The 13333-nt window shown below is 55.2% G+C and overlaps 3 protein-coding genes and 1 non-coding gene across 4 annotated transcripts; 3 read left to right on the top strand and 1 right to left on the bottom strand.

Moving 5' to 3' along the window:
* The first annotated feature begins 4786 nt into the window (after positions 1-4786).
* ColSpa_tRNA_246 lies at positions 4787-4860 on the top strand. Its single transcript has one exon. It is a non-coding gene; the product is annotated as a tRNA-Asn (tRNA).
* Positions 4861-7526: 2666 nt separating this feature from the next.
* On the top strand, positions 7527-8312 carry ColSpa_09083 (uncharacterized protein; the record flags this gene model as incomplete). The annotated part of the gene is made up of 1 exon (XM_049275295.1): positions 7527-8312. The coding sequence occupies one exon, from the start codon at positions 7527-7529 to the stop codon at positions 8310-8312; it is 786 nt and encodes a 261-aa protein (XP_049131252.1).
* An 18-nt stretch (positions 8313-8330) lies between these two features.
* Positions 8331-9122, top strand: ColSpa_09082 (uncharacterized protein; the record flags this gene model as incomplete). The annotated part of the gene is made up of 2 exons (XM_049275294.1): positions 8331-8352; positions 8632-9122. 2 exons carry the CDS (start codon positions 8331-8333, stop codon positions 9120-9122), a joined length of 513 nt encoding a protein of 170 aa, XP_049131251.1.
* A 1499-nt stretch (positions 9123-10621) lies between these two features.
* ColSpa_09081 (protein ssh4) lies at positions 10622-12202 on the bottom strand (the record flags this gene model as incomplete). Its single annotated transcript, XM_049275293.1, has 2 exons — positions 10622-11511; positions 11581-12202. The coding sequence occupies 2 exons, from the start codon at positions 12200-12202 to the stop codon at positions 10622-10624; spliced, it is 1512 nt and encodes a 503-aa protein (XP_049131250.1).
* Positions 12203-13333: the final 1131 nt, after the last annotated feature.

The raw sequence follows: 13333 nt of genomic DNA, 5'->3' as shown, positions 1-13333 counted from the left end.
GTCCTCGCCGGTGACGGGCATCTGGGAGCACTCAGGCTTTCGTGCCGGTGGGCGCTAGCCCTCGGGGAAGGGCGCCCCAGAGACAGAGGCAGAGCCAGTGCCTCAGCTGTCTCGACTGATCGTTGCCCTGTCTCTTGGCATTACCCATCGCGCGGTATACGGCATGCCCTCCCTCATGTTGAGACCGACGTAACGTATCTTGGCTAAGGGGAAGCTACCGGTACCTCGCACCCGCTCCGCTCTGCTAACCAGTTCGCACCAATGGCTAGCCAAGGCAAGTGCATTCACACCCGCAGCAGTGTACCTACCCCGACCGAGAGAGAAAAAAAAGTTGGCCCCACTCTCTCCAACGCAAAGAGCCGATTTGCCGAGCTCATTAAGCGGCCCAGGACCTTCTCTTTTTTTTTTTCGAATTGAAGCTGTGGGCTAAAGTATTGTGGTGCCAGCGGTGGTCAAAGGGAAGGCAAGAAGCAGACGGCAAGCGGCCGCTGATTGGCCATGGAACCTCGGTCGACTGGCTGCCTAGATCTAAATTTAGAAGCACCTAGAATGCCTGATCGGGACGCGCTAGCCAGTGACCGTTCGGCAATGGGGCCGGGGCAGGAACAGGTGAGTGTTGTTGGGCACACGCTGCATACCTACCTGCCACCTGCCTCTCTACGTACCTACTGTGCAGAGTAGGTACACTGCAGCAAACTACGGTGTCTACCTCGCTACCATCCTAACCCACCTCGGCTTGGCGCCGTGACGGAATCTGCGCTATGCCTTCTCTTTCTAGCGTTTTCCAGTCCTTTTTTTGACATCCACACATTTCGCCTGCAGCAAGACCACCCGCAACCTCGCCCGGGGAGGGATGGGATGGGCAGGAAGAAGCGACCGCAACAGTCCCAATCCCTCCTTCATCCTCCGAGTCCTGGACTACGCTTGCTCTCACGATGAGGAGTTTTGTCGCGCCGACGCATGGGTCCTGACTCCGAAGTCCGTCTTCAGCTCTGCCATCTCCACCATCTCCAGCCGAACTCATCCACTTTCTTCCCAGGCAGTTCTCTCTCGTGATCCATCGCAGCCCCTTCACTCACGTCTCCAGTCCAGCCCCCCGGACGCCGCTGCCAAGCCCCGGCCTTGTGACAACTTCTGGGCCAAATCCCAGCCAGCTCTTCGGAGGTCATCGCCGTTCCAGTCCGTGAATCCATTGCTGGGTCCGCTCCTGGCCAGCCGATACCCCTTGTCCACTTGTCGCCGTGGACCGTTTCTCCTTTCCGAGGCCTAATCCTCGTCCTTGTTCCCATTTCCTAACGGGATTCCGGTCTCGGTGGGTGGGGTCACGCTGCTTTAGGCGAACCGCTGGCTACTTGCATGCATCCCGTAATGTTGTGATGCTCTGAGAAAGAGGCTAAGAAGAGCACTCCGATAATCCGCAGAGAAACATTCAAGACTGACCCGTGAACAGGGCTCTGACAGTTCACGACATGACAAGCGCTGGAAGCTAACGGCAACCGGCTGCTGGTCTCTGGAACGAATCATGGTCGGGGCGGCTTGACCACCCTCTGGGCAATCAAGCTGCCTTTTTCTTGTTTCCCCGAGCCTAACGACAGGTGCCTCTAGTGGCTATTCGATAACATGATCCGACCTGTTCGACGCGGTGCCTCTCCTTTGACTCGCCCTGTGCTGGCGTATGGTCGTTCACTCCTGATGCTCTGCTCGGTACAACTAGACACTACATTGTCTCTGCTTTTCCGCTGCCCACCGGCTCTAGTCTCATGGGCCACCGCTGGACGGCCGCACCCCGCGACCGTCAACGCCCGTCTCTCGCCTCGATCGCTGGCAGAATGCAAATCGTGCCTCAACAGGTATTAGTCTGGTCCGCCCTGTCCTTGTTGCCTACACGTGCTGAACAGCTTGGGCTGCTTTGCACGGGCGTCTGTTGGCCGTTTGGTTGTTAGGTCGCTCCATCCCCAACTCCAGGGGTCCCCCCTTGCACACGGTTCCAAGATCTTCGCAGCGCGCGAAAAAGGTCCTGATGTTTTGTCGGGCGACATTTCCATATGCTGCACGTCGAACTTGTCATGGCATCCGCCATCCGTCAATCTCCCCTCCACTGGAACCCCCCTTTTCCTGCCACCCCTTTGGGCTTCTGCGTCCCGGTCGGAGCGCTTTGGCCGATCTCGAGACGGCTTCTTGCACTCAACACTATAGATCACCAAGCAACGTTGTACAGCCTTTGCCAGGCGGCATCAGCCACGGCACGGCCTGTCCCGTATCGTTTTGTGCGTTTCCAAAGCACGCGCGCGGCTGCCGAGCACATGACGCCCACTGCTTGCTCAGTTCACCACTTTTGCGGTGTGCCGCTGTGCGTTAGAATCCACAGCTGCTATTTATGTATGCCCCGAGACCGAGACTGGCGAGATCATCGCCCGTCATGATTGCAATGCGTGGGTTCCCGCTCCCTGACCACACAGGAAGCCATGGTGAGACGCGGACGCTGCCCCAATCGTCGGGAGGTAGCCCTAAGTATCCGATAGAGTACGGATCATCTCACCACCTCCCTAGATGGGGGGAGGAAGCCGTGAGTGCCTCGGCGATGTGCTTTTGTAATCAACAACTTGGATCATAATCTCTCAGCTCCGAAGAGTGGTTTGCTGGCAGACGCAGGAGGGTTACCGTCATTGGTCTGATCACCATTATGTCACATACACGTTACCGGTGCGGAACCTCGTCGACGGTCGTCTGAAGTCATCTCCTGCTTCACAGTGAATCCCTCCGAGGGCTTTTGACAAAGATACCCAATTTCCAACATTTCGGACCGGTGCCCAAATCTAAATGAGCCCTATGCCCTGGCTCGGGAAATATCTCCCACGCCCCCTCTGAGGGCTTGATCGATGCGCCTAGGGGGCTTGGTGCAGTTCAACTCCCGTTGGAAGGGTCCAAATGTTTGCCACCACGGGCCTGCCTTGCCGTCCTCCAAGCCATGAGCTAGTGCTGGACAGGCATATGGACAACCCGGTGAGAATCCGCAGTGGCGCGGAAGTTTCTCTCTTAAACTCGGCCGGCCTGTTCAGGAGAAGAGCCCTGTGGGAGAGCTTAGCCGGCTCCAGACGATGCTTTGGAGTATGCATATTCACCACCTTGGCGCCGGGAAGTACGCTAGGAAATGGTCCGGGTTGATGGCAACCTTGTGAGCAGTAGGTAGTCTCACGGGATACTCCAATTCAAACATGCCATGTATTTTGATCGCCCGGCGGGATGGGGGAGAGGGACTGGCTAGGTTCGCGGATACGTTAGTCGTCATACCAGAAGGCTTCGTTGCACACGTATACACTGGCCATCGGTTTCTGCTCTGAGACCAAAACCAACGTTAACGGTCTGCGGTGTGGCGCGTTACTAATGCCAATCTCCTGTCAACCGCACCAACCAGTTCCGTTGACACTCGCCACAATGTTTGAGCAGAGTATGCTTCGATCTGCCAGACTATCGGATCCAAAGCAAAGTATGTTTCTTCGAAGAGTGTGGTGCTCTTGTCATTTCCACGTCACCGGGCCGGTTTAGAGCTTGAGGATATAACCGGAAGAGAGCAACGACGTTGTTGTCGCGGCCAGGGGGGAGGGGGGGCATGTTTACACTTTGACCGCGAGTCAGGGCAGTCCGTCCAGAATTGCATTTCTCGACAGGCTTTATCCGTCGACGGCCTATTTAGAGATGCCGACTGTATGCCGCTGCTAGGCATCCGAGGGTTTGGGTCAGCGAAGAGCTGGCATCATCCATTCCCCGTTGAATGTAATAATGAAGGGGAAGGGGGGTTGAGCTGGGCAAACTTTGGGCCTCGGCCGGGTCTTGACACCGGCGCATCCCGTCCGAATAGGAGGGCGGCAACGGCGATTACCCCGGCGTGTTCAGGATTCACGGGCCAGAGGGCGGTGCCGTAAGGCGGACGACCCCTTTGTCGTTGGCGAGGTTTTGGCATATCGGATCAAAGGGGCTGAGAAAACGTTATATCCTTGACGAGTCGCGATCCCGCTACACCGGAACTTCGGCACACGAGAGGGCCTGGAATCTGTTGAGATTCTGGGCGCGGATATGGGGGTCTGCATTATTTGCGAATCCCAGGGTGGGCGAGGGCCATCTGAATCGACAAAAACTCTACGAAATTGCCAGCCGGAGAACAGGGAACCCGCGGTGGCGGCGGCGACGGCGGTAGAATGAGCAGACGGGATTCAGTCGCGAATAGGGGGGGAAACGTAAGTGGCTTAGAGTTCATGTTCTCTGCCAAACGGTCGGATTTCCGCCCCAGGTTGCCGGATCTGAAGAGATCGGACGAGGGAGTGCAGACGACGGTGCCGTCCGCACGGCGTTGGATCTAACGAGCATCTTGGTGAGTCAGGCTTGAGGCTTTCGAAGGATTTGGATTGCCTAGTCAGCGCCCGTACAGGTAGTCGGAGGCTCGTGGAGACGGGTGCCAGTGATTGACATCGTTGGATACGACTCAAGTCAGACATTGTGGACAAAATTGAGCGCGGGCACGTAACTTTTTCGCCGAGCGGGACGCTGGGCTGAGCGGAGCGATAGGGCTGTCGTGGTGAGATTAGAAGCTGCGTCTACAACGTCGGATATTGCAAAAACAAGACGAGTGAGTGGCCCGCGCGGTGTTATCTGGGGGTTTGGACACCCGCCGCGATTACGGGTTCGCATTCAAGTGTCGAGGTTGACGGGGATTAGGCAGCCGCCGTTTTTGTAGGTGTGTGAGGTATATCACATGTCGAAGAGAGTGGATTTTCAACATCAGCTCAAATCCCCGATGGCACAATTGGCTAGCGCGTCAGACTGTTAATCTGGAGGTTGGTGGTTCGAGCCCACCTCGGGGAGATAGAGTGGTTGGATTCCACACCCAATTGAGCACGTTCCTTTTTTGCTTTTGGCGTCCATGCTGTCTGAGGTCGCGATATCATTATTGCATGGTGCTTATTCGGCTTTTCACTTAGGGTAGCGTAGGAGGTGTTTTTCCTCAGTGCTCGCGGGGTGATCGTGGGTGTCTGTCTCTTGATGTGGTGGGTTTATTTCTGTAGAGTCAGCGCGGTTGATGTAAACCCGTGCGCCGAGTTTTGCACATCTTTGGCCATAGAGTTCGATGGTTCTGCTTGTGCCCACTGGACCTGAGAGGCCTTAAAAGCAGGCGGCCTCTCTGTACCTGTCAGAGAGTCATTTTTTCGATACAAAGAATTGCGGGCTATGGCCCATACGGCATTAAGGCCCTTCAGCGAGCTGCAAGACTGAAGATGGTCTTTCCCTGCTCCGTACCCTCTGGCACAGCTATCCCGATGTGTTCGTCTATCTCATCCAGCACTACCGGGAGCATATGGTACATCCATGGGTCGACCGCGGGACGCAGCTTGCTATTCAGCCTCGCAGTGTGCGGCGTATAGAGCCAGCCAGAACGGCTGGGCTGCTTGGCTGCTGTTTGATGATTCCGTGATATGGAAGATCTGTTCTAGTCAAGGAGACGTGGATTCATCTTTTCTGACCTGTAGCTCCTCCGCCTGGTCTTTCAGTATGGCGAGCAGTTCAGAATCATCATGTTTTGCCCTGTTGGGTGGAATCAATCAAATGCGGTAGTTCAGAGGCAACGAGTAGACGCTGGTCCATTCACGCAACTCCCAAATAGCATGGGCGACATTGGTGCCGTAGACTTGTTGGCTCGTGAATTATAGCACCACGCGTACGTGTTTTGTTTAACTTGGTGCCGGAACGCCACAGAATGGCGGAGGCATCAGAAGATGGCTGCGATCGAGCCTGGAAGGCACGACAAGACTGCGAGCATACCGTACACTGAGGGAGAGAAAGGAGAAGGTAGAAACAATGGTGCCCAGGTACGCTTGGCCTTCATTCGACGCGAGCGAGTCGTTGGCATGTCTGCCAAGTGTCCCTCAACTCGGACAAGGAGGGTAAGCGTGCCTGAGGTTCACCACGACTGCATTGAGACTATCGCACCCTGCCCGGGCGTCTGGATGGTCCCTTCAACGGTGTTATCGGTGCTTCTATGCTATCGGAGCTCAGCTAGTACATGACAGAAATGCTTCATGGGCTTGAACATCCTTTTTTGTACACACCTCTCCTCAGCTCAACCATACCTGCTGGGACACGTTTTGTAGAACCTTAGAAGCCATAGGATTCAGTTAGTCCATGGTTGAGAATGACCTCTTCAGTTGAGAGGCAATCTCTATGGTTAAGGCTAAAGGCACGTTGATGATTTGAACTGCTTGTAGGCAAGAAAGATCCTTGTCTTTAACCAACCTTCAGTTTTTCAATCCAATATAATGCGACATAACATATCATGCCTCTCGTACGTACCCGCACTACCCGTCACTCACCCCTTGGATCTGCCTGATCTCCCAAACAAACAAAAACTAGGAGGCCAAGTAGGTATTACAAGCTTGCGTACTCGCTGTGCTCGCTTGTTTTCCACGCCTCATCATCCCCCGTTCCAACCACACTCCCATCAACTCATTCAAACACTTTGTTGAACATCCGCCGTCTGGTGAGGTACTAGGTCAGAAGCTTCGGAAACCGCTAGGTTGCCAGACAACAAGCTTGTGAGAAACTAAAAGGGGCAGAAGTGTAAGAACGATGGCGCAAGAGCAAGACGACCAGGTGACGAGAGCATGAGAAAACCACGGGCAAGAGCGAACTACATGTATTCCTGATTGGGGGAGCTTACCACGTTCTGGAAAGGCCTCTGAGTCGCACCTCAGCACCCACAAGCCTCCCCTTAGCTTACCTGGGTCGTAACTAAAATGTATTTCAGGTGCACCTGCCACACTCATCAGAGTCTTTGGCTACCAAATCACGGGTCCATTCCTCTGAGCTGAGCGTAGGTCACTGACACACAAGACAATTCAGGAGTAGATTCCGGGAAGGAGCGACCGACACTACGGGGTCTTAAAACATCCCGTCATTTTATCGTAAGTTGAGGATGCTAGGCACACCCTGTCGTGTAAACTGAGTTAAGAGTTTGTTAGGACATTATTCTTTCGAACATCCTCTGCTTCGCCGATTCCGGATCTAGGATGAGATACCGCACCTCTCGTAAGTCGATTCCATTCTAACGCTGGCGTCGTGAAACACTCGGCACATCGTGCTCTTCTCCTTCTCCTTCTTTGGCTTTGGTAGTATGAGATTCTCTACGAATGAATCGTATGCTACACTCCTTTTCGTGAGGCAGCTGCGACCCCCCGAGCACGCGGCGCAACTTGATAAAGGCCGGCGAAAGGTCCGCTCCTTCTTTTTTCCTTCAAGGTCAGGTCAGCTTCGATTCTGTGCTGGTTACTGAGTTTTAGGTACGCCAATTAGATGCTGCTTAGGTTACTAGAAGGCAAGGTATTTTGAGCTGTACTATAGTACTCAGAGTGATGTAGCTGCTCATGCGATCCACTAGCCTCTATTACATACAAAGAACTTCCAGGCTGTTTGTCCATCTTCAAATCTCATCTATGCTCCTTACGAACCACAATCGTTCTCGTCCATCCTAGTTAGAGATGTCTAGGGCCAGTACCTCTTGGGTTCGTCTACCCCCCAAGATCCGGCACGAGGTGCTGAGCATTCTGCCGGGTCTTGGCGGTCGTTGCAGCCTGCTTGCTACCGTGTCACAAGAATGGCATGCGGTCATTGAGCCGCTCAATTTCGCTGAGATCAGCCTGACGCCACCCTGCCTCTCCAATCCTGACTCTGCAGCTATTCTCTTCCGCAAGAGAAGTCAGATCCGTCACATATGGTTTTGTGTGGAACTGCAGCAGTACAACTGTGGACGATGCCTACCAAAAAACCAAGAGCATTGGGGATTAGATGATGCTGATAACAGATTGATCACGGACGCTTTTCAGAGCTTGTTCTCGACCTCAAGCAAATGGGAGCCTCGTAACAACTTGGTTCTCGACATTAGCGTTTACTCATGTGATACACGGCACTGGTTCAAGTACCTCAGCTTCCACCCAGATACCCGCCTCGGCAAGTCTTCCTCGCTACAGCGCAGCAGAGATGAGCTAGGGACCCCGATTGATGACCCAACTCACGGCTGGGTTGCCGGGCAGCAAAAATTTCCTCTCAACGAACACGCCATCGAAAAGGTATTCAACGAGATCATGGCCGAGGGACCATTCGAGGACGAAGAACCGGAGATGCAGTGGTGGCAGACACTACCCCTTGTCCCCGCAGTTGCGGTTGGTCTCCTTCGTCAGCAAACCCGCCGATGTTGGAAGCCAGTCGCCCTCGCGAACATACTCACGCGATTCCCTAATATGAAGGAGCTCTGTTACGAGCCTTGAAGTGAGTGGTGTGGCAGCATGGTCCAGCTTACTGATAAACGTAAGTGTTGTAGCCGACCACCTGACCGACTGCTGACCAACCCCGATCTTGACACAGGCAACCAGACACTGATCGAATCGCTTCCCCTGACAAAGGTATCGGAGTTGACAATTTTCGAAAACTTCAACCAGGCATACCCAGGAAATTAGTCTCAATCCCTTGCCATCAGGGTGCCGATTCCTGCCGTAAGCCACAAACTTGCGAGAGCCAGTCTGCAACTCGCGACGCTGTCAGCCTCTTTCATGATCGACGCCAGCTACTTCTCCCAGGCGTGAAAAGGTTCATGGAAGTGGGAAAACCTCACGTGTCTCGCGCTGACTTCGAGGGTACTCACTGACGATGCGGACGTTGCGGACATCAACGAGATGCTACAAGACGCTGCGGCTGCTGCACTCAAGATGCCAAAGCTCGAGACGATGGAACTGTGGAACGGAAGAAAGGGCATGGCAATGCTGTTTCGATACCAGAAGGCCCGGGATGGGCAGTCAGCTATCATCACGATGCGGAGGACATTTGAGCTTGCTCTGGGGTCTTCGGTTACACAAGCTTGGGATGAGGTCGCAAGCCGGCATCGCCACGGCAGGGTTATTGTTCAGAGTTCCTCGATCGATCCAGGTACCATCCGATGTCACGGCGATGCGATATGCCAGCTGGAACTCTCGACAGAGGTCATCAGACCTGTCTCGCTGCGACAGATCCTCGACGAACACGAACGTCGGGCCGGGCCGACTAATTGGACGAGATCACGAATAAGGTCGATTCCTCCCTAGAATCATAACCACAACTTACGCCACAAACATCAACAATATTGCAGCAGATCTCCAGCACCCTACAAACCTTGCTGCCTTGTACACCCAGTAAAATAGAGCTACGGCCAACGAATTCATAGTCCCTCGCCGTTTATTAGACATCATGTTCATTCTACGTGCAGCTCCTACAACCGAGGACCGCTTGGTTTAGTGGTAGCCCGAACATTGGCGCAGAATGCTGGAAGCCCGCGCGATTAACCGAAATCAAGATCTATGCACTTTCCTGCGTGGACCAGATTCTGTGCCGGTATGCCTAGGAGCACCTCGTGATTCACAATACCGATGGGGAGACGCAATATCATACCGGCCACCCGCGCAGCAGCGAGGGCCCTGACACTTATACGCCTTCGAATCATCAAGACATATGGAATTAGAGGAACGGACAAGACGACAAAAGCAAGCTATCAAAGGTCCACACAAACGCACGTGGTGACTATCGGTTGAAATAAGATTCTAGTCCTCCAGAAGGTGTGTAGCGTGGCGGGTGTACGTGTATTCTTCTTCTTTTTCTCTCTCACGTTCCAATTCTAGTTAGGAACGAATGGAGAAGAGGAAACGGGTCCCCTCCGTTTCGGGTTGGGTTATCATCCATCACGGTAAGTGGGTCTATGTGGGTGATGGAAGCAAAGCGCTTTCGAGATGGCAGGCGAGATGGAGATGACGGGTGAGTGCTAGGAGAGCCAGAGGAGTAGTCGGGTCGGAGACTGTCAGCGAATACCTGGTGTTTTCTGGTTTTTCTTCTGGGTTTTCATGAGTTTTTAACTCCAGTACGACTCGTTGAGTAAGTCGTCCCTGAAGCCGGGAAGCGTCTGGATGGCATGCCCAATGCTGCGTGAGGTTCAAAACGTGGCATTGTCAACCTTGATATCACTCGGCCACACAAACAGCCGTCGACAGGATCTGAACCTTGAGTGGCCATATATGGAATACTCCTAAACACCGATATGATTGATGCAGATATGTCCGTGTAAATATATGGTCCGCGCTCTCGGGCGACGGACAACCGCCACGACTCCTACTTTTTTGCGAATTCTTTCGTACATTCGGAGCGGAACAGAAAGGGTTGGACATGGGGGGGAAGAGCCATACACACACCAATCCGAACAAAAGAGAGCAGATGCGTCAATTCGATGATTCGCGGTTGGGTCCAAAGGTATCATGACTCTCGCGGCCGGACCAACCTGGTTAGAAAAAAAACACGAAAAAAAGCCCTTTCCATTTCCGGGATTCCCTCTCCATAAAGACAAGCCAGCATCCCGTCTATTCCAAAAATGCCAAACTCCTAGATCGCCAGGTTTGGGGGTTTCCGCGTGCTCTGGCCCCAAACACCACATTATGGCGGCTTTGACCGCTTCGCCATGCCTCAACTCCGTGCCTCTCTCGGTAGGTCCACCGGCTGGCTGTTGTGATGCTTCGGGTATTGTATCATTTCGTCCTGCCCAGCAGTTTCAATTCAAACATCATTGTGCGCTCTGCGACCTCGACCGGTTGCCGTGTCGGTTAGGCCGTGGAGTGCTGTTCCCCTCCCGCCCGGCGCCGGCTCGCACTGCGTCGGTATAGCTGGGTATCGGCGGGTGCGAAGGTCCGCCGCCGCCGGCCGCAGAGGCGCCCCGACTGCGGTTGAGAACCCGGATCAGTGGCGTGTTCTCGCTGTCCGTGCTGTTCCGGCGGCTGCCGGCCTCCGAGTGGTCGGGGCTCGTGTACTCGGGTGGAGGATTCAAGGCGTCTTGAAGCCCAAGCCCTACGACGCTTTCCCCTTCGTGCCTGCGATTGCTGCTGCTGCTGCTGCTTGGCTCGCCGCCCTCGTCGTCGGGCACGAAGTGCGTCAGGGAGATGTCAGTTGGGCTTCTTACGGGACCGGGGCTCCTCGGTGGTAGTACTCTGAAGTTTCCGCTTCTTGTCCGCCCATGCTGAGGTCCCAGGCCAGCTTGTGAGTATGACTGGGTCTGCGAGGGTGCTCGCTGCTGCCCGCCCCCCGTGTATCCGTCTTTACGCCCGGCCTCGAGGAGGATATCGCCCTGCTCGGAGCCGTACGGCGGCGGCGGTGCGAGGCTGCCGGTCATCGGGGCGAGTCCCCACTTCTTGACGTTGGCCTCGATGAAGACAAAGCCGGCCTGGCCAAAGTTGACGTGCACGATGCAAGGCCCGTTGGCGCCGACGGCGGGGAAGAAGTTTTGCGACTTGACTCCGTGGATGACATCCTCCAGCTTCTTGCCGTTGCGGGTGAAGAAGATGGTGCCGGTCCGAGGACGATAGCCCACGCCAATCACATCGCCCTGCACATACGGAGGGCCGTAGGGGGTCGCCGTGAAGGGCTGGTTACAACGGCGCAGGCCCGCGGACAGATAGGCTGCGGAATGTTTGTGGAAGCCTAGACGGTTAGCGTCATGCGGTTGTACACGGGACTGGAATGGCATACCGGGTAGTCTGAACAACGGGTACGGCTTGGTGGCCATGCCAATGCTGATCAACGTGTTTTCGGGCTTATCGTAGATCTTTGCCTCCCAGTAGTAGACCTCGTTTTGCTTGGGCACGGGCAGGTTGCTCATGACGGTGCATTCGGAGTCGAAGAACTCAATCTCGGTGCGACCTTCGACAAAGCAGTTGGCGATTTCCAATTCGGGTTCGAACTCCCACGCCGAGACACCCTTTTCTTGGATGGCGAGGTATTGTGACAGGGAAATATCGGTCTGGACGGACTCGGGCGGGTTCGCTTGGATGAATGCTGCACTGAGGTCAGTAATCTGCGGGCTATCGCGGTAGTGTCGACGGAGCGTAGGCCTACCTTTTGCCCTGAGGTACTCGGTCCTCTGCATGTCATCCATGGACTCGAGAGCCTCGGCCTCCTCCCTGGCGAATGCCTGCTCATCGTCGTACTCGCCGGGTCGTCCGATGCGATCGAGGAAGATGCGGCCGCTAGCCGTGTACCTGAAGAAGTAGATGATGAGGAAGATGACGGCGATAAGCACGGCGGAGCCAAAGGACGACAGCAATCCGATGACGACGCCATTCAGCGCCGATGATGGGGTTGTCGGTGCCATGACGGGCAGGCGGCGACGTTTGTCGATTCAATCCGATCGGTCGGTCGGTCGAGAGGGGAGGGACGATAGACGCAAGGTGGGATCGGTCGATCAAGGGGAGGGACGGCTGGCGTCACCGCCGCGAAAGCAGCATTCGCGGGCGAATCGACACTCGTGAAAGCAAGCAAAGAGAACAGAAGAGCGATAATACGATAAAGGCGAAATGGGCGAAGAAAGAAGGAGAGTCGTCGTCGACGGACCAAAAAGCGATTCGCTGGGTGAATTGAATCGGAACGGGAGAGGGCCGTCGATGGGTTGGGTCGGATCAGGTTGGGTCAGACGAGAGCGTCGTCGTCGTCGTCGTCGTCGAGGCCTTTGGTCCTTGGTCGGTCGGGCGGTTACAGTATGGTGCGTGCCGCTACGACGGTGGACGAGCAGGCGGGAGGGAGTCTGGGCTGGCTAATTGAGAGCAGTGCGAGAGGTTCCGTTGCCACAGTTCTCCGACTGACCCAAGTCGCAGGTCGATGGGGCGTGGGCGGGCTACCTGGTTGCTTGCACAGCTGCTCTTGTTTGTGGCGGGTCCCTTTTTCAGCTGAAATTGGGGGAGAGGGAGGGCTGCTGGGCGCAGTGGGCGCTGGGCGTGCGGCGCGGCGCGGCGCTGTAGTATAGATAGACTCTCGGCGGCTGGCTGCCTGGGAGCGCGATAGCTAGGTAGGGGGTAGATGGACCGGGGGAGGAACCAGGTATCGGTGCGGTGCAACGCAGGGAGTCGTCGAGTGTTGGGACGAAGGGGGGAGAAGACGAGGGCGCCAGTAATGAATACAACACAAAAAAGTAAGGTGTGAGTAAGAGGGCTGCACACAAAAACCGGTCGTTTGGTCGGTAGTCTGTACGTGGTTCGCTGTTCGTTGGGCGGGCACGCGCGGGGATGGAGGGAAAATCGAGGTTGAGGAGGAAGAGGAAGGTTTAACGCAGGATCATGGATGGGCAGCGTCCCAAAAAGCAAAGGAAAGTCAAGCAGGGACTCGGACGCTGCAGGATTTCAGTCAGTTGATATGTCTAGCGCTCCAGGCACGCGCAGTCGGCAAGCTTGATTGTATAATTCGACAGTAAGGGGGGGGTCGAGGGGGGCGCCACAGGTTGAAGAAGGCA

This window comes from Colletotrichum spaethianum (assembly GCF_022836535.1).
Source record: "Colletotrichum spaethianum MAFF 239500 DNA, contig26, whole genome shotgun sequence".
Taxonomy (NCBI): Eukaryota; Fungi; Ascomycota; class Sordariomycetes; order Glomerellales; family Glomerellaceae; genus Colletotrichum; species Colletotrichum spaethianum.
Note: the sequence above shows the minus strand (reverse complement) of the source record. Positions and strands in the feature narration are given on the sequence as shown.